Source organism: Physella acuta, unplaced genomic scaffold (assembly GCF_028476545.2).
Source record: "Physella acuta isolate Inbredline_101_S28 unplaced genomic scaffold, ASM2847654v3 ptg000762l, whole genome shotgun sequence".
In the NCBI taxonomy this organism is placed as follows: Eukaryota; Metazoa; Mollusca; class Gastropoda; family Physidae; genus Physella; species Physella acuta.
This window is the reverse complement of record NW_026732280.1, coordinates 41,509-63,241: the sequence shown is the minus strand read 5'-3', so window position 1 is coordinate 63,241 and position 21,733 is coordinate 41,509. Positions and strand designations below refer to the sequence as shown.

Here is a 21,733-nt window from a genome sequence, read left to right as displayed (position 1 = left end):
TATATATATATGTTTGTATATATATATGTATATGATCATGTATTGTGTGAACTTTCGCTGTACCCTACATGTTCTTACTTGACATTTCCAAATCTATTTGCCTGCTGCTCTACTTATGGCTTTTATAAAAAGATATTCATTAGAAACTTATGCCCTATATCTGCGAGGTAACGAAAGAGGCCTTAGCTGAGTAATCACCACTAATTCTGCTTTGTTTGCATGTACGCTACGACAAACTTCGCTCCGCGATGACCGCTGTCGTTTAAATAAGCATTTGTCACCTGACCACTAAGGTGTGACCGACGCATAACATTTGACTTTAGATGTATTGTCCATGGAGGGTTTATGCCTTTCCAATAAGGCATGTCACTGCCATCAAAGCGGACGGCCACCTTGATTCCAAGGTGTGTCTTTATTGTTATTTCATTCCCTTTGATCTAGGTTCGTCCATCTGACGTGGTAGGATTGTCTCATGTTTGTCAAGCACGCCTACGCTGTCTATCGAAAAAAATTCTTTAATCTTCGCATGCTATATAAGTAATCTTAATTTTAAAAAGCTTAGTACCATATGGCAAATTTATACGGAAAAATTGTCTTACAATTGTTATATAGGTCTATAAACAATATTAAACATAGTAAACAAAACCATATGACAGTCAATAAAAAATGTTCAGATCAACTAAAATTATGCAAAACACTTTTAAAATTTTGCTTTGAGATATTTTGTCTGAGATATGTTGTCTGAGATCATTTGTCCATGATATCATTTGTCCTGATATATTTTGTCCTGATATCTTTTGTCCGAGAGTTATTTGGTCTGAGATCATTTGTCCTGTCTCCATATATATGTGTATATATATATATATATATATATATATATATATATATATATTATATATATATATATATATATATATATATATATATATATATATATATATATATATATATATATATATATATATATATATTCCTATATTACGGAAAAAAAACTTTTGCCGAACGACCCCCTTGATATTGTGTAGTGTGGTAGGAGAACGCCTAGTTTTGTCATAAAAAACTCGCAATATCTGGGAAAACTTCCTGAAGTGGTCAAAAATGACCAGTCGAATATAACTAAATAATCTTTCTATTTTAGGTGAAAAACAGAAGTTCATTTCAAAACATTTTTTAGGGTACATATTCTCAGTAAATCTGGCTAATTATTGCAAGCTTCTAAATAAATTGCTAGGCCGTATAGAAAATGTGGCGGCTTGACTCAAAGCTCTCGACGAGGGCTAAAAGATGACCACGATTAAAATTCTCTTGATTTGAGCTATATATCGAAAAAAAATTTACCGAACGACCCCATGATATTTCGTCAGGTTGTAGAAGAACGCCTTTTAGGAGGTCCGCAAAGTTTGCATTCACTTTTGTTTTTATTATCGTAAGTTGAATTTATTTTTAAATTACCTCCCTTGGAAAATAAAACAAAACAGTTTAATTAATTCGTTTTTATGACAATTATTATTAAATTGTATTTACTTTTTCTAGGAATCAAAACGAAAATGATATTTGACATTGCTCTATTTAATATGTATTAGCAATGCGTATGTATTTAATATTTTATATGGAAAAGAGTAAAAACAGTGGCAACTATAAAATATATTCAAGTCGTTATATAAACAAACTCTACTCTATTACTTATAATAAGACACTGCATAGGAAGTAAAAAGCACGACATGTGATGTGTTTACTGTTATGGTTCCAAATCTATAGCGATGAAAAGAGGAAGGACTTCCACAATAACAGTCCGCCAATATTATAGATTTATATATATATTTATATACTAAACTACCCGTGATCTAGTTAGATAACTGGGTTTCGGGGGTCATAAATGACATCACGTACGTCACTCATCATCACAAAATAACCAGACCCCACGTTCAAAGAGACGTTTTTTATCTCTTAAAAACACCGGTTTCGGTTAAACATGGGTCTGGCCACACTATTCCTTCATATAATGACGTCACGGATGACCTACTCAACTCTACTTAGCCTGCCCAGTGTCCCGCCAAGTCTCAGACAACATGATTTTATCGTTTAGAAAAACGATTCCGGACGTGCATTTCTCTGACCACAATATCCGTTCATATGATGAGGATAAAGAAACAGGTGAACTCTACTTCACCTGCCAGGTATCCCGCCAATTTCAGATAGGTAACTTTAATATTCACATTTTTAAAAAAATTGAACATTTTCTTTTTTAACATTGAGATGATGTGTCTAGAACCCGTGCCACTCGCATGGAAGTAAATCACACTAACAACTTAGCTATCTAGATTCTCGACGTTGTGAAACTGGATTTACGTCCATAGGCCCCAGATTTAGATCTAGATCTAGTATCTTTCAAATTAAATGTTAATTTAAATTAGCCAATTTCATAGCTAAACAAAGATATATATATATATACATATATATATATATATATATATATATATATATATATATATATATATATATATATATATATATATTGATATATATATATATATATATATATATATATATATATATATATATATATATATATATATATATATAAAATCATGAAGGTCTTAAATAGTTTAGTCCTTAACTCGTTATTATCTAGATCTAGATAGCATTATCTAGATTCTACGACTGTTTTCATCAGTCTAGCTTTTGCCGTAACTCTTGCCAGATCTAGACCTAGAACCTAGATCGATAAATCACCTGTATTCTTGAATTAGGTGATCCGTGAAGCTAAAAATGAAAGATTTATATATCAAATATTTAAGGACTAAAATATTTTAATAAAGAAACTCAAAAAATTATTATGATTTTAAAATAATTTGGTTCGACCTAGATTCTAGATCTATAAATAATTTATTTAGTCTTAGTGTAGTAATGTTTTTTTGGTCCTTTGTCTCATTTGTTGAGCGACGCACTGAATAACACATAATATTCATTATGTAAATTACAGCTTACGCTCTAAATTATGCAATTACAATTGTGTTAAGTAAAATAGTGCCCTACTCTTCATACATTGTTGTTTACAAAAAAAAAATATTTATTACCCCTATAAATGTGTAGCTGAATCCATGAAAAAATCAGCAACCCAAAGATTAGATTCTCGGTAACTGTCTTGATTGAGCTCCTGTTTCTGGAGTGTATTATGGCTTGAATACGTGAAGCTATACACACGGAAATAAATTTAGCTCCCATTAAGAAGATTCATTAAATATTTTAATATAACAGGAAGAATATCACAAGATCTTAGAAGAAAACAATTTTATTTAATATTTGAGTTTTATCTACAAAATAATACATAAAAGTGCTATAGTATAAAATATACAATATAAAACTAGCCGTCAGCGGCTAGAATTTGCTTCAGACATTTATAGCCATGTCTAAAAATAATTTTTCATGTTGTTTTCCATTATATCATATAATTTCCTTTGCACTTTATTTTCTTGAACCAAAATAAAGACTAAAATATGTTTAATCCCGAAAAATTTATTTTCGTGTGTTTACTTTGCATATTATGAATTCTGCATTTTTCTGGTTGTCCTAAAAGCTATTCATCTACATTCTTAGATGAAATCATACATAATAAGGTCGTGTTGCATTATAATATTTCGATTAATGTAAAATCACGTACGTTTAAAATGAAGACCTTAGTGCTAAAAGTACTTAAGTCACAAAAACAACATTTTGAGAAAAATGAGTTCAAAGATTAAAATTTACTATGAAACATTACGTTTTTATATTATTTGTTTGTTTCGAAGAGCAAATTAAACAAATTCTTCAGTATCACTATTTGTTTACAAGATAAAGTTAAACTAGAGGAATAACGATCAATGCTTGGTTTGATTTTCACAAAAATGTGACTTAAGTACTTTTAGCACTGGGCTCTTCAAATAGCTTATATTAAGCCATTTAATTCTTGAACATTGGTAACATAATACGGAATAATATATTGGAGGGACGGCTTCTCACCTGATAAATAATGACAACTGTATGCTAAATGATTGACATCAGCTTTGTCAAAGTAATTTACACTGCAACAGTACCAGCCAGCGTCTTGGGCTTGTAGGCCATTGATTTTTATAGCAAGCTTTGTTAAATTTTTGATCATTCTCTTGTTGGGCTTCACGTCTTCATGAAATCGAATCGGGCGCCAGTGAATTTTTTCAACAGGTTTGATTAGACCTACGTCTGGGTTCTGTGCTCAAAAAATGCATTGGATTTAACTTAAATGTTTAAAATATATATCAATATGTTTATAAAAATATATATAAAAATATGTCTATAATATATATATATATATATATATATATATATATATATATATATATATATATATATATATATATATATATATATATATATATATATATATATATATCCACATATTTTTTTATAATTCGCAAATTCAAGCCATAATAATAGTTACTTTACTATCTCTATACTACTAAAACTTAAGTTTGTTTACATGTTTGACTATTTATTTCTTTGATGTTTTGTTTGTCTGATTGACTACTGGAGATAATCTGTTATATGTGTAAAGCTGTAAAATAGTATGTAGGTAGAGAACAATTTTTGTTTTCAGACAGACTGTTAAGCACACATTTATTTAAAGACGTTAATTAATTTATTGATTTATTCATTGGTAGATTAACCACATTATTTTTAAAAGTTTCAAAAAGTGGCTTTACTTTTACTGAATTGTGACGTCACATGATTTGTTTACTTTTTACATAAACAATGTCGGCTTCTATCGAAGAAGATTGTGTTCCCATTCCAATGTTTAACACGTTCTAAAGAGAATTTTTCTGTCGGCTATAACGTTAACAATACGCCCGTTTGCTGTATTTATTATGTTCCAACACTTATATCAATTTTGTACTGTCTTTTTTATTTAGTTTTACAATAAATTTGTCTAGATTTATAGATCAGCTGTCAAAGGAAGAAAAATTTATAAATCTAGATCTAGATCAGGATCTAGATCTAGATCTAGGTTACTAGACTAAACGTAAAATTGAAATCTAGTACCTATAATCTATATACTAAACTATTTCAGGCCTTAATTATTTTATATAAATCTTTGTTTAGCTATGGAATATGCTAATTTGGAAATGCTTGACCTAGGGCCTATTTGCGTAACTTAAGATTCATACGCAGATTCTATACCGCTAATTTTTCTAAAATTGACTTAACATAAAATTATACTTCTTGACAACGTAAATTCTAGATCTAGCTCTATCTAGATATACTAAACTATTTTAGGCCTTAATATTTTACTTTATATAAATGTTTGTTTCTTTAGCTATGGAATAGGCTGATTTGGGATAATATTAAATTTAAAATGCTCGATCTAGGGCCTATTTGCGTAACTTAAGTTTCATACAAGGATTCTATGCCGCTAAATTTGCATATATTTGTAACTTTACAGATAGGTGAGTTGATAGTGCAATCGCCTACCGTATGTGTGGTACGAGTTTGAAACACATCTTGTAAATATTAATTATTTTAATTTTTGTAATTTTTTAGCGCAATTTCCATTCTGGAGAATTGCGTTTATTAACTCGTCATTTCTGGGAATGGATGGATGGATGGATGAATGAATGAATGGATGAATGTGTGTCCGGGCTTTAAGTCGTATCTCCTCCTCAACGAAGCAATATCGATGACTAGTTCCAAAAGCAATTATGTTAAGCAAGTTACGAGAATGAGCATAGGCCATAAAAATTCCGGGTTTCTTTCATGTATTTCCCGTAAAAGCCAAAAAACCTCGAAAAAATGCAGTTTTTGGCCCATATCTCGGCAACCAGACCACTTAGCGACTTGAAACATGTACCAATCGATTCCTGCCATAATTTAGAACAATATTGCCGAAGAAAGTTTTCAAACATATCCTCTCGTTGGATCACAAATTTTAAAATTACATAAACACCTACAACCCGATCGCTCTTCTAGCTTGAACGCACCCCATCATTATACGTCAGAGCTATTTTTAGATAACATAAAGAAATTGCGCATAAATGTCACTAGACTTTTTTAATTAACTTGCGCGCCTACTGAACGTGATGGCGCAGCCATGGAACGCGATGACGCATCTATTGAACGTGATGACGCGTGTGGTGTGGTTGTATATACATGCCGGAAGTAGAGATCTATCATCTTAATGATTATCATGTTGATAATCAAGTTCAACTAATCAATGGTTTTAATAACCCTGCTCTTGATTTCAAGGTGCTTAGTTTAGTTAGTAGTTAGGTTTATTTAATAAAAAACGTTTTAATAACTAACCAATGGTTTTACTAACCCTGCTCTTGATTTACGCTACGACAGAGCTATTTTTAGATAACATAAGGAAATTGCGCTAAAATTGTCACTAGACTTTTTAATTAACTTGTTTTATAGATATGAATGATAAAGTTAGCGTGTGTTATAATTTTCACACTCGGTTCATTTCCATGGTAATCATGGCGGTGACTTTAGACATTGTTCGTGAGGCCTATAAATTCGGGTATACTATGAGCAGACCTGTTCATTTCGTGACACGGTGTGTAAGTAGTACAGTCGCGGAGAGGCATTCAGCCCCTAATCTTTGTTCAAAAGAAAATTCTATTTCTTAATTTAAGAGGACTAGCGTCCCACTTATGGGACGCTTGTAAAAAAAATTGCTAAAATTTATTAAGAACTAGTTAAAACACAAATTATGTTTCATTGTATTTGAAAATGGTTAGACTATTGAATTTGTGTGTGTTTTGTGAAAAAAATTAATTTAGAAAAATGTTATAGCGCCGGATTTGCAGGACTTGTCAAAATGGCGGAAAAAAGAAAACATGCGCACAGGAAAATGCATATCTTCTAAAATATTAACATTTTAAGTGCAAAATACAATTGACACTTGTAGCAGTACTATATTTCTATCTGATAAAAATTTAAAGAATAACAATTTTTTTTACTACTTCGTTATATCAAGTGAACAACAAGCGTCCCATAAGTGGGACGCTAGCAACGAATGGCCCCATGTAGATTGTTAAACAAACGTCACATTTATTTGACACTAGCGAGAAACACATATGCAAATGTTTATGTTAAATGGTTATTTATGGTGAAACAATTGTTGACTTTGTTAACTGCTGACTTTGGGGTGTTAAGTGCTGGTTATAGATATTTAATTATGACCTTGACCTATATTTATGCAGATTGTTACACAAACGTCACATTTATTGGACACTAGCGAGAAACACAGATGCAAATATTTATGTTCAATGGTTAATTATGGTGAAACAATTGTTGACTTTGTTAACTGTTGACTTTAGGGTGTTAAGTAGTACTTATAGATATTTAATTATGCCCTTGAGCTATATTTTCTTATATATTATTGTATTAAAAATTGCAAATATTGAAAAACTTACATTTTATTTTTAAGTTTTCAGAATTACGCTTACTGAAGTATTTAATACCATTGAATACAAACTAATTTAATATTGCTGTAAATTTACTAGCGCGTGATATTAAAATTATAACAAACCAGAATAACAACAATGGCCACTATTGAGGTGAAATGATTCAGTCAAGGGGGTTGGTTAACTCTCTTCATATAAGAGCTTAAGCTACATATAGCAGAAATGTGAATTAGCTGTGTACTAGTGTCATACCCCAAGAATATTCCCATCCAAAGGTTCCCGATACCAGTTTTACTTTGTTAACTTTTTAATGATGTTCCTGGTGTTAGATTGGGAGCTGTTCGCATAGTGAAGTGCATACATGGATGAGAGCCATGAACACTCAATACAAGCCCCCAGAGACGGATCCGTGCCCTAGAAATAAGATGTCTGATGTCCTAATGTACGCCTGTGAGGGTGAGGGGGGAAAAGCGAGGGTAACAAAAGAGAAGATGGCTAGATGACATCTGGGACTGGACCGGATCGTCTTTTGCAAATTCACTGAGGGCAGAGTTTCTTTCAGGCATCATTTCGGAGAGGGGTGGGGGGGGGGGGCTCTGCCCCCAGAACAAAATGGAATTTATATACAAAACATACTTTTACCAATGTCCACCCTTCCCCTGAAATTTAAGTCCCCCGTCCCCCCTGAAAATTTCAAGTACGCCCCCCCATAAAATCAATTATTTATATTTAATTATATTACTGTTTCGATGAATAATAACAATATTTGTGATCATGTGTGTATAATTAGATGTACTAGTCAAAGCTTTACTTATTTCCAAGTGTTGTTCACTTTGATGGATGCTAGATTGAAAGAAAACTAGACTTTTAAACAAAATTTTTGCATTTTAGATCATGGTATGGCTAACCCAATTGATCATTATCATTATTTTTAGCTGTCCTAAACAATGTAATCATTGGTCTAACAATACAAAATCAGTATACAGCTTAATTTTCGCGTGATTAGCCATATTTCATGATAAATGATTTTATTTTTCAATAAATGTACATGGGGCCGTTCGTTGCTAGCGTCCCATTTATGGGACGTTTTTTAAAAAATCGATATTTAAAAAGGTATTGATTTTTTAAAAAAAATCCATAGTCATTCCTTCATTCAGTGCCCAAAAGCTAAATCATATCAAAAAATTATAAAAATTTGAGACCTTGGGATAATATGGGTTAATTATATGGTAAGTAAATATTTTTTTTTTGTTTCCTAATTATTTCTTATTGATGAAATGTGGATTATTGACAACTTTAATAAGAGCTCGGCGTGGTCGAGTCGGTAAAGCTCATGGTTGCTAAACCGAAAATTCTCGCGTTCGAACCCTCGGGCAGATGAAGTTCATTAGCTGTGGACAACCACTCTTCTTGGAGATACAACTCCGAAATCAAACAACTGCTGCCTTGTAGTTTGTTCTTGGTTGGACAAAGGCTATGGAAGCAAATCCAAAAAGAAAAGTAGGCTGAAATCGGAGTCAATGGCGCATAACCAGTTGACACGTAATCCTTAATTGTGATGGAAGCATGGTCAAGTCGGCAAAGATCAAGGTTGATAAATTCGAAAAAAAAAGTCTCGAGTTCAAACCCTCTGGCAGATAATGCTCGATCCCTCCCAACACTCAAAATTAAGAACGAAGAAGAAGAAGAAGAAGACAACTTTAATTGTACCGTGTACTAAATTAGTTTAAAACTGGGATCATTGACCCCCGGATTAGTCAAAAAAGCTTGGAGTAAGCATTCGCCTAATTTCGCGCCAAATCTTAGTAACTTCTTAATAATTTAATAATAAGAAACAATAATATTTTATTATAATTATAATTTAGGCGATCTTTTGATCGTAGTTTTCATTAGTTCAAATCAAATCAGATTTTAAACAAACTTTTTAAACCTGTATTTGAGTTACAGTAAGTTAATTTTATAAAATTCTAATTTCTCCAGGGTATCTGACAATTTTGCGATACATAGAAACTACACCACTACTAGAGATATACTAGATTTTCTAGACTAGATCTAGATCTAAAGTAACGTGTAATAATTTAGCTTAATTTCTTAACTTATTTATTATTTCAAGCTAATCTTATGGTAAGTTTCAAATTTTTCTTTAAGCATTGTGTTAATTTTAAAATTCTTTGAATTAACAGGTTAGCCTTTTTTTAATATTAAGTTAAATTATAATTTTAGGCCTGGTTAGATCTAGATCGACTGGATTGACAGTGATACGCTTGCAGTGTAGAACAGTAGAGTAGATTGACTAGCTTTTTTGCTTAGTTAGGCCTACATAATTTTAAATTTATTATTACAATTACTTTACTAGTCTTATTGTAATTTAACTTGTGTTATTACACTTGTAATAAAAATAATACTGCATGCTATAAACAATATTGTCTTTTTTCTAATCATTGGCCTGAATATTTTCCAAGTCTAAGTTACATTTAGATCTATATTATAGTTAACTATAGTTACATTAGCCTTAGTGCCTTCTTCATATTTTTATTGCCATAGGCCTTGGTCTTACTAAAATTGGCCTGTTACTATAACTAGAGGCTTAATTACTTTTATTAGGATAAATTGTGAAATAGTTTTAACATTTGTATTTCTACAGGCCATAATTTGCTGCTTTTTTTTTTAATTTACTAACATGTAAAGCTTCCCCCCCCCCCCCCCCCAAAGGTTTTCTGCATTCTTGTTGTTGTTTATTTTTATCTTCTACTCCAGGTACTATAGACTGCTGTAATTATTATTGCTTTTTTTCCAAACCATAAGTTTATAAGGTTTTAGGCTCTTTTTTTCATTGACACATTTGCTACAATGGAGGCCCACAGCTCAAATACTCCTGGTTACAGTTATATAAGTTTACTTGACAGCTTTTCAGATCCTTCTATTCCATTGGTGAATGGATTTGTTGCACACCATATGTATTATTCCCGTGGCTGTAGTGTGGAGGAAGCTATTAGGCAATTGTCATTGCAGCAACGCTTGGCTTGTATAGATGATCAAGCACGTTTTCGTAAAGTTTCAAATGCTGTTAGAAGGCTGTTGGCTGACAGTAAGCGACTAAGAAGGTCAACAATGAAAAGCTGGAACAAGATCGTTGAGATGATGTACAGTCCTTTTTATGTTCAACCAATGACTGACCATTCAACAACTGCAGAGGCTGAATTGGTAGATGAAAGGTTTGTTTTCTGGTGGTAATTCAGGTAATGTAAATATTGTTGCAGGTTGTTCATCTTCTGTTGAGGATAATCTAAATGTAGATTTTGCCTCTGAAGAAGTGAGCATGGAAGGAAGTCTTTCAACATCTCTAGAGGAGAACCTAAATCAAGGCTTTAAAAAGATGAGTGGGTAAGTGTGGGTGCAGGACTTTTATTATCTGAAATTGTGTATGATGAGTTTTTCCAAAGTTTTAGCACATATGAGTGAGCACAATTATTGTGCTGCTGGTGGCATTGATATATCTTCAAGGACAGAGGAATGTAACAGTGGTAAGGTAAAGGTAGGTTATGACTTGAGAGGTAAGAAGTGTCAGAGGTGAGTAATTAAGAATCAAGTAATACTTCGTTATAAGAATGTGATTAAAAATTGAAAAAAGATGTTAAATTTGACAAGATCTTTGCAAAGGAAGCATGCACAGGCACAAGATTGGAAGAAAAAATATATGAAAGAGAAAGAACATAATCGGCTACAGGCAAGTAGACGTGTTGGTAATAAAAAATAGCTGGAATTTACATGAGATGTAGGGAATTGATGATTGCTAAAATTTAATTAACTAGATTGCAGAGGAAATTTTAAGTTTTTACTCAGCAACATCAGCAAGACATCATTGATTTAATATCCAAATTGAAAAGTGAAACATCCAAGTTGATGGAAGGACAAGACAGACTGGTGGCTGAGGATAGTGTACTTCTAAAAGAGAGGGAGGAGTTGATTGAGGAGAAGAGAAAGATTGAAGCTAGGTTGGTGATCTTGAAGCAGAGAACTGCAAGTTAAATGAAGAGTATGATAAATTGGTAGATACTAGCTATGATGTGGAAGTGAAAAATACTGATATGATTTAAAGGAAAGGAAAATAATTTATCAATCTCTTTTAAAAAATGTTCCTGTTCGAAATGTTGGCCAGTTGGCAGAGTATATTGCAGAAGCAGTTGGCAAAGGCACCCTTAAAATGCCCCACTACTCAAGCATATCCCGGATGGCTCATGAACCCGGAGTCCTTGAAAGGAAAAAGCTTCAGACAGCTGTCCGTAAGGCTATGTGTGACAAGAATGTTTCTGTTGATGAGCCTATCTTTGCTGCTGTTGATAGAAAGCAGAGACCTTTCTGTCTAGAATTTTGGCTGGTGAGGATCTGGTTGGTGTCAAACTGATTCATAAGTGGGAGTTGGATGATCAGAGTGTGTCGCAATACAGCGGAAGGATTATTGAAAGGGTGCCAGTAACAAAACAAAAGTCAGCTGTTTACACCATCAGTTACTGGTCAGATAAAGAGGATGATGCTGAGGATTTCAGCCAACTGGCAGATAGAATCACTGGTTGTTGGTTTGCTTCACAGGAATCTCGGGTTTATTTCTGAATAAAAACTAATCAGAATTTCTGAGTATTTTTGTTTTACATTTTTTTATATTACATAATATAAAAATGTACAATTTAATTACTTAACTTTTTTTCAGGGCTATTGATATTGCTGGATAATCCTAGCATTAGAATCAGAAGTTAATGTGCTTCAAAAATTAATTTTAAGTATTTTCTTTTACAGTTAAATTACTCAAGAACTAACACTTATTAAAAATGTATTTCTTTTCCTTAAATGTGCTAATAGAATCTATAGATTAATTATAATTATATAATTGATACTTTAGAAAATTGTTTTAACACTAAAGTGGTCCAAGAAATTCATTATGGCAGTTATTTTTTTTTTCAGCGTACACTGAAGTCATGGATTAGATTTAATAGTAATTTATACTTAAAGCCAATATATTGTTTATTACTTGATAGTTAATACTATTTTTTTTCTTCCGATAGATCAAGTAATGAGGAGTTTCCGATGTTGCCTGATGTCGATGAAGCCTGATGTCGTGTACTATGGATTTGTGTCTTCACACTATTGTTGATTTGTGGATTTATGTTTCTTCACACTATTGTTGATTTGTGGATTTATATTTCTTTACACTATTGTTGATTTGTGGATTTATGTTTCTTCAAACTATTGTTGATTGTGGAATTGTTCTATGTTAATCACAGATTATAAAAATATTTTTAGAAGTTTATTTTAAGAGGGTAGCTGTTATTTTTATTTATGATTTATTTCTTTTCTCTAATAAACAAATTGTGTATGCAAAATTTTCTTTTTTTAGACACAATTACAATTAATGTGTTGACCTGATAACTGTATTTTAATAATTTAATTTTATACTTGAAAAATTGTTAACAAATTGTTATAATTTATATCAAATAGTTAATTAATAATAAATGAAAACTAGTACACACTTTTACAGTTGTTTTCTTTTTATTTTGTTTAATAATTTTATTATGGGCTTCTGATAACAGTACATGAGACGAGGGGCGAGGGGAGAGGGGTTGAGAAAGTAATGTAAATACAGCCAGTTGTTACTTAAATTCATCATGTCGTATATGCAAGTCCACTCTACTTCATATACCGAAGTTCAATAAGGATGAGTATTGTGCAGTAATATGTGCGAATGCATCTCTATAATTGTAAATAGAAGTAACAGTGTTTAAAAATCAATAAATAAGTTCACAATAACTAGATTTAGTTTTATTTTAAACTTTGGTTGTTTAATTTTTTTACACGGAGTAATACGGTATTTTATTTATACGTCAATCAGTGTTGACAATGACATTTTAAATAACTTAGTTAAAATAAATCACTTCCAGTATTAAAGCAATTATACGTAATTATACTTAACTTAATGTCTCTAAGCCAAGCTTTATTATAATTTTTTAGTGTTTCAAAAAATGCGAATCCGGGATTATGCAATAACAATTTATAATTTTTTTTCTTTCAAAAAATGCGAATCCGGGAAGATGCATTAAATAATTTTTTTTTTTAATTTTTCAAAAAATGCGAATCCGTGATGATGCAATAAAAAACATCTCTGCTAACTTTTTTTTCTTGAGTAACATCGACTTGAATTACGAAGGTCTAAGCTGTTGTTGCCACGCCCACATTTTTTTTTAAAAAGCCTATAACTTAGCTCCTAATGAAGCTAGAGACACAAAATTGTATCAATGTGATGGAGAAAAAATCCTGTTTTGTTGTGGTATAATTTTATTTGAAATTAGTCGAGTTTGAAAATTACGAGCAACAACCTATTTAATAAAGTTGTCTATCGGGAATTTGCAGAACACGGGGCAGGTGGAGTAGATTTCACCAGTTTCTGTGTTCTTGGCATATGAAGTGACAAAAACGATAAAAAGATGTCGTATGAGACTTGGCGGGACACTGGGAAGGCGAAGTAGAGATGGGTAGGTGTAGAGTTCACCTGTGACGTCAGAGTATAAAGGGGTACTGTGGTCAGACCTATGATCAGATTATATTGGTGTCAGTGTTTCTTCCAGACTTTTTTCCCCGGGGTGGGGGGCGGTAGACTTTCTTCGTGGGGGAGGGGGGCGAAGCCCTCCCCCTCTTACCTCCCTCCCCTCGAGATGTCTAGAAGAAACTCTGATCGGTGTTTTAAAAGACAAAACATGTCTAAGTTGGGGGGACACTGGGTAGGTGAAGTAGAATTGACCTTTTTTGTGATCTCAGCATATAAAAGGAAAGTGTTGTAAGACCCATGCTCAGCCGAAATAGGTGTTTTTAAAAGACAAAAACGTCTGAGGTGTGACGTATATTTGAATGTGGGGTCTGGTTTTTTGTGACGATAAGTGACAGATTCGATGTTTTTTTTTATGGATGACCCCCCAAAGTTATCCAACGGATGGCGGGTAGTCTGGTTTAGTATTATTAGTCGTCGTTTTTACATAAAAAATATTGTCTAAAATCATGTAAATGCTAAAACATCACAGCATAAACAAATCGAGTGCTTAGTCGGTATAAAACAACGCTTTTAATGCGTAACTTATTCTAAACCTAACAGGTGTAACATTTTTAGTAATAATCAACAGTACGCTTAATTTCAACTAAATTATTGGATTTTAAATCTTTAAATCTCTACATTTTTACTTTCTCGTATACGCTAAGTATAGAGAAAGTCTTGAAATCGTGGACATTTAAAAAAAAATCTCGACGTTTTACAGCTCCATGAGTCTGAAAAACTTAGATTTGGAATCTTGTCCGTTTGTGTGAGTGTGTGTGTACCGTTACAGCTAGGTTAATGAAATTTTTGTATATAAGTATTTTAGCAAATCGTAGATACGTATCAACTTTTGTGTGGTTTCCGATAAACTGATATGGAACTTTTTCAAATTTGAATTTTTAAAAAGCTTATAACTTGAGTACTATTTCAGATAGATGATTGAATTTTCAAATGTACGTAAATGATCAATTTCTCTGCCTTTTGAAAAATTTTGAGTTATTTCCATTGACCGTAAGTAGTAATTTACGCTATTTTCGATTTCTCAAAAAAAAAAAAACGCTTGTGAATTTATAAACTACTAACAATATTCCGCACTGTTATTGTTTTTAGAATTAACAGTAAACAGGTGTGTGAGTAACACAGTGATCTAACACATGCATTTTATTATGATAAAAAAAAAACAATGTTTAAAAAGCCCAAAAAGCAATATCTGTTTACTGTTAATTCTAAAAACAATATTCACAGAGTTTAGTCTGTTGCAAAAAGTTATGATTCAGGTTATTGAATAAACAACTATAGGTATTCCATATTTGAAGTTTGCTTATTTATCGTTTGGAAGCAGTAACATTCATAATCATAGTGCTTTACTATGGTTTTAGCTCAAATTACCCAAGTTATTTAAGTATATGTTCGTTAAGTACATCTGTACGTGCTGATCTTCAAGACTAATCTTAACCTTCTTGAAGTTGTGTGAGGATTTTTTTTCGTTATAGTTATTTCGTTTCTCGCCCCCCCCCCCCCCACTTCCCACCTCATATAGCTACATAAACATATTTAACATAATCAATGTATAAATAGGTGCATCTGTACAAGAAGATAATGTTCTAGATAAGCTTAAATACAAAGACCTGCAGTTTCCCACCCCCTGCTATTCTTGACATATAAAAGATAAGCAAAGTTGTATTTAACGGGGCACACTTAACGAAAACAATTACCCTACGTTTCTAGACTGATCTTAAAAGCCAAAGGTAGTAGGCCTCTGTGAACAGTACATGCCTAATGATGACATAGGCGACGATAAGTAAGACAAGAAGTAAACTACAGATCTACTTACGATGCGCTGTTAAAAATGTGATACTTAGGGTACATAACGTAACAATTATTTGGTTCGTAGTTTCAGTAATGTGTTTGCTGTTTTGCGTGTGTGTGTTGATTTAAATTAAAATTCAACTAAAATATTTTTGATAAAGCCGCCACTATCCTAAAAATGTTCGTAGAGGGACCTGCAGCTCACCCTTGCTCCCCCCACCTTCGTGCGCTACTGTAATAATGATATTGTTTTAATATATCATATATGAAGGAGTATTGCCGGACTGCAATATGTTTACAATGTTATTGTAAAAGAAATAATAAAAGTGGTTGATAAAAAGAGGAAAAGCTGGTAGATTAACAAGGCATGTCAAACGGTTAGGTTTTTAAAACAAAATACTAAAATTATTTTTTTAAATACAAACTTTATCAATTGGAGCATATTGGTAAACAAAGTATACTAGATATGAACAACTAATACAAGTATAACTTTATACCATTTTATCAACACGTCTGTTTAGGTAAAGCTTAAATTATAATCTGTAGAGATACCGACTTTTAAATGTTTTTTAACCATACACTTACCCGATGGGAATACCAATATGTAGTTAATGTATACATAAAATAGTTTGGATCGAAATCTTGATTTTGCCAGAACAACTCCATTCTGTCTATCTCTGTTGCCGTATCTGGAACTCCCGCGAGATCAGCGGTACATTGAATCATTTTTATAGTTTGATCTTGTGCGACTAAGCTTTCTTCGACTATAGAGTGATGTGAAACTGTAAATATTTGAAAATGAAATGACAATGAACGTGAGTTTAAGCTCATCATAACATCAAATTATATACAATTATATATATATATATATATATATATATATATATATATATATATATATATATATATATATATATATATATATGTGTGTGTGTGTGTGTGTGTGTGTGTGTGTGTGTCTGTATGTATGTGTGAACAAAAATGTAGGCCTGCTATGTTTTTAAATTTAAAAAAAAAGAACACTCCGATTTAGACAAAACTACTAGTGGACATTAAGAAAATCGAAATATTTTTAAGTAAAGCAGTTAAAATGTGTGAATTTCTGTCACTTGTATTTTCACTGAAAGGAAATGTTATATGTTCAAACATAATTGATACAATTAAAGGAAAAAATGAAATAACCTAATACAAAATATATACCAATATACTACTTTTTTAAAAATTTTAATTAAAATAAACCGGGAGTGATCTCCCCTAAACTTTCTCGAATATTTTAATATAACACTACGGGGGATGGCAACTCGGGATATAGACTTCTAGACATGATTTTTAATCCATTTTAAATACTCAAACTTTTAAAAATAGAATATAATCTCGTAGAAAAAAGAATTGCACACCAAGTGAACGCTAAATAAAGATGTGCATTATAGTGCGCAATATTATTAGTACTTTATAAATTTACATGCTTTTTTGAGAAATCGTAAATAGCGTAAATTAGTACTTCCGTTCAACAAAAATTACTCAAAATTTGACAGAAGGTAGAGAATTAGATCTTTTACTTACATATCAAATTTCATTCATCTATCTGAAATAGTACTCAAGTTATAGGCTTTTGAAAAATTCAAAGTAGAAAAAGTACCACTTCCGGTTATCGAAAATCGCTCAAAAGTTGATACGGATATAATATTTTGATAAAATACTTGTATATGAAATTTCATCAACCTAGCTGTAACGGTACTCAAGTTATCGTGTTTACACACGGACACACACACACACAGACAGACACACAGACTTACGGACAAGATTGCAAAATTATGTTTTTCCGTATCAGTGAGGTGTAAAACGTCGAGATTTGTGAAAATCACGATTTTTTTTTGCACGATTACAAGACTTTCTCTATACTTCGTATATACGAGAAAGTAAAAAAGGGTATTTGTATAAATTGAAATTTAAAAGAATAAGTAATAATATTATAAAAATAAGAAGGTTGATACTAACAAAAACACCCTAATAAAAGAGACCAACCTATAAAGTCCTTACAACGTTTTATGGCGGGCCGTCTTATTTTTCCGTTCTTGCTGATGTAGCTAGAGCAGCAAAACTCGCCTTGGTAATCGGTGGTGATATTTATCATATCGATTTCCAGCCTGAATGTGTCCCTATCGAAAAGATGACGACTGTTCCTGGGATAGTGTCCAGAAACCCTAGTTCGCCAGTGAGTGTTTACACCAATTGTTCTGACAGTACCAGACTATACAAAGAATAGAAAATTACAACGTTTAATGATAAATATGCATAATTAAACATATTTCGATAAAATATTTGTATGCTATTTTCTATTTAACAATTCCCAACGATTATGATTTCAAGACGAATTAAATACTATGTAATAAACGTATTTTAAAATATGGACTTCCAGTCTAACTAAGTTACCGCTGTACTGAACGAGTAAATGAATTTTTTATTCCAACTCAGCTCCAACGCAAAAATGCCTTCAGGGCTGCCATTTTCAAGGACACCGGCAAGATCAGAATCACAGAAAACAGTAACTTCTGAACCTAGCTTTATTATTTTTGGTACTATTGATTTATGTAGTGCTGAAATAAATCACATACAGTTTTAATTGAGCATATATTGATTATTATTTTTTTTATCGAAATGGCCGGCGAAAGTCCAAAAATAAAAAGTATCGAATTTAAGCGGTGAATTGAAATGAGATATGCACCATTTTGCTGTTGCATATATATAGAAGGAATCCCGTCCAGCGCGTCAAAGCGGTCTCATAATTTGAAACATTCGAGGAAACAAATTATGATAATATTCAATTTGTATCTGATTTGAAAGGTATAATTCATTTAAAAATGAAAATATGATACAATTCAATGTAGCTACTTTTGTAATTATATATTTATCGATAAGTATTAAAGGTGTATTTTGATACTGGTAATCTCATTTACTGATTAGATAATGCACAAATTAAAAATCAATAAATGGGCGAGAAGGGGCACATGGGTAGTTAGTGAGTCATTTAGGAAATGTGTAACATTCATGGATCATGGAAGATTATGACCGAAAAAATATTTGAATAAATAAAAACAACCAACAAATGAAATTTTTCCATTAACCCTTTATTTACGGAATTATGTTCTGAATGAGATTTTTACTTAAAGTGTTACTATATTGCTTTTGGCTCATTCAAAGCATATATCGAAGGAAATTTCGTTTCATACATTTTTAATGGCCCAAACAGATATTGGTACTTATAAGTACCGTCAGTAAACTAGGACATTTTTTTTCAAAAAATTTTTTTTACAAAACAGGAACAAACGATACAGTTTATTACCTAATAACATGGCAATCATTATAACAATCACTTTTTGTAATTTTCACACATACATACAGCACAAAAGTATATTTTGAGTACGATTTTTACTGGATTTTCTATCGGAACACATGTTAGACCTCAAACACAACAAAAGTAGTCGACATGTCATGCTCCCTCAATCTTGTCTGTGGTCTTTCTGGTGTAGCAACGGTTGCCGGAATGAACATGCTTTTGCTGGAAGCTTCCAATAGCTAGTACAATGAGCCGCATTAACAAACAAAAGCCTAGTCATTCAGCACGCAACTACAAGTAATACTAGTATAATTGTAGCCTACTAGAATGTTATGACAAGTCTACACTACAGTGCAAAGTTCATAAATAGAAGTGAGCTCAACAAACACTTTCCGGAATGCGACAAACGCCCCAATGGGCACTTGCCCGAATGCGACATAAGGCCGAATGCTTTACATTTTTAAACAGTCGTGTTTTGAAACTGGATTTACGCTTTTCGTCGTTATTAAGAAAGTAAGATGACACGCTTTTGCTTTGCATTTTCAAACAGTTATGTTTAGAAATTGGATTTAAGCTTTTCGTCGCTATTAAAAACGTATGCTATAAATTGTTATAAAATATTTTATCAATTGGCTTACATAAATTGTTGGCACAGCACATTAGGCTAAACAATTTATAAGAAAATCGCTATTTTAAAAACGAAATAGCAATATGTATGGTAAGTGGGGTTGTGGATGGATGAGGTAAACTTTATGTGTGGCAGATCTGGCTTTTTTGTAGAAGTTAAATAGGGGAGGGGGTGAGAAAAAAACTTGACATAGTTTATGGACTATTGCATAATCATAGGTTGAAAATGTCTGATATGGATTGCTTAGACATATATTAAAAGACTGTTGTAAGTCTTGATATTAATTAGCCTATAACTATTATTTCAATAGGGTATAGCCTAGTAGTTTATTTATATAATATAATATAACACCCCTGTCACTGACTCTATTAGCCAAAATTAAAAATAAAATTGTTCGTCTATGTATTATTATTTTGCTGTTAAGTACTTGTTTGAATATGTCAAGCCTTAATAAATCCGGAAGTCATTTTGTATATATTTAACTAATGTAAAATATACTTTCTGGTAACAAACATATGGGAACATTTTCGAGTCTATTCAGATAAGCACTGTTTGGATTTCGCGCATTTTCTGGCGAATATATTAATACAAATTTAATGCTTACATTATGTTTAATACTGTATATAATGAATGTATTGTTGGTTTATTGTACGTACACTAATACGTTTTCTAACTTAAGGTAGCTCTAGTTCTGAATACCTTATTACATGTTAAAAAGGAACCTCAGCAGATTTACAAAATTTTGTTGATTTGTTTAATGTAAACGATGTTCATATTATTTTTGTAATTAATAAGTAATTGTGTTAAAAACAAAGGTTGAACATTATGCCAGGAGTTTCTTGACATCTTTTTATGCAAGTCAATATAACAAAGTAAACATTGGTAATGTCTTGTCAAAGAATTTTAGACCTAAATTATGAGTTTACCTTGTGCTGATATGGACCTGACACCAAGGAATGCTAATACTACCGTAATCAGAGCCATGTTTGCTTATTCGCTATCTCTTCAATTGTGTGATTAATTATGTTCTATGATTTCCGTTTTTTTATCTTGAAGTCGAAGACCCAATACAAACGTTTTAATTGCACACCAATTTTATGTGTAACAAAAATGCACGTCTTTATTTACAAACAAGCTATTAGTACCCGTTGCAATTGAATTGTAGGCTTATGATTTAATTTTTCTTGTATACAAAGTATAGAGAAAATATTATAATCATATTGTAATCTCTGAGTCGGGAAACCAGATTTGAAATCTTGTCCGCATTTCTGTGGTGTGTGTTTGTGTGTGTGTTTGTGTGCCTGAGAACACGATAAATTGAGTACCGTTACAGCTAGGTTGATTATATTTCATAAGTATAATATAAATTGTAGTTCTTTATCAATTTTCAGCCATTTACGGTAACTAGAATTTGCACTAGTTTTACTTTAAACTTTTCAAAAGCCTATCACTTGAGTACTGTTTCAGATAGAAAAATGAAATTTGACATGTTAGAAAGAAATTCAATTCACTGCCTTAAGTTAAATTTTGAGTAATCTCTGTTTACCGGAAGTAGCAATTTGCGCTGTTTCCGATTTCCAAAAAAAAAACACGCATGCGAATTTATATAGGAGGCACACTAATAATGTTCCGCACTATTATACATACATTGTTTGGTGTTCATTAGGTGCGCAATTTTTTCTACGAGATTCTATTATATTTAAAACGTTTAAGTAATTAAAACATGGAATAACAATCATGTCTTTATCGGCCCGAGTTCCCATACATGGTAGTGTTATATAAGAATATTCGAGAAAGCTTAGGGGAGATCACTCTCGGTTTACTTTTAAAAGGGCGTGAAATCACACCATGTTTCATCTTAGTAAACGGCTATAGTACCCCAATTTATTCATCGTCTTTGCACTCATATAGTCTATCGCACTGCTTTAAACGAATGTATACACCATAGTGCTCAAAAGATA

At 32.0% G+C, this 21,733-nt stretch overlaps 1 protein-coding gene across 1 annotated transcript; it reads right to left on the bottom strand.

Annotated features, from left to right (window-relative positions):
* Positions 1-3,077: 3,077 nt before the first annotated feature.
* LOC131950437 (uncharacterized) lies at positions 3,078-20,771 on the bottom strand (the record flags this gene model as incomplete). The annotated part of the gene is made up of 6 exons (XM_059312582.1): positions 20,699-20,771; positions 18,241-18,404; positions 17,833-18,058; positions 16,393-16,589; positions 4,000-4,225; positions 3,078-3,194 (listed from the first exon to the last, which is right to left on the bottom strand). Coding segments are annotated over exons 1-6 (988 nt in total), but the record flags the coding sequence as incomplete, so codon positions are not given.
* Positions 20,772-21,733: the final 962 nt, after the last annotated feature.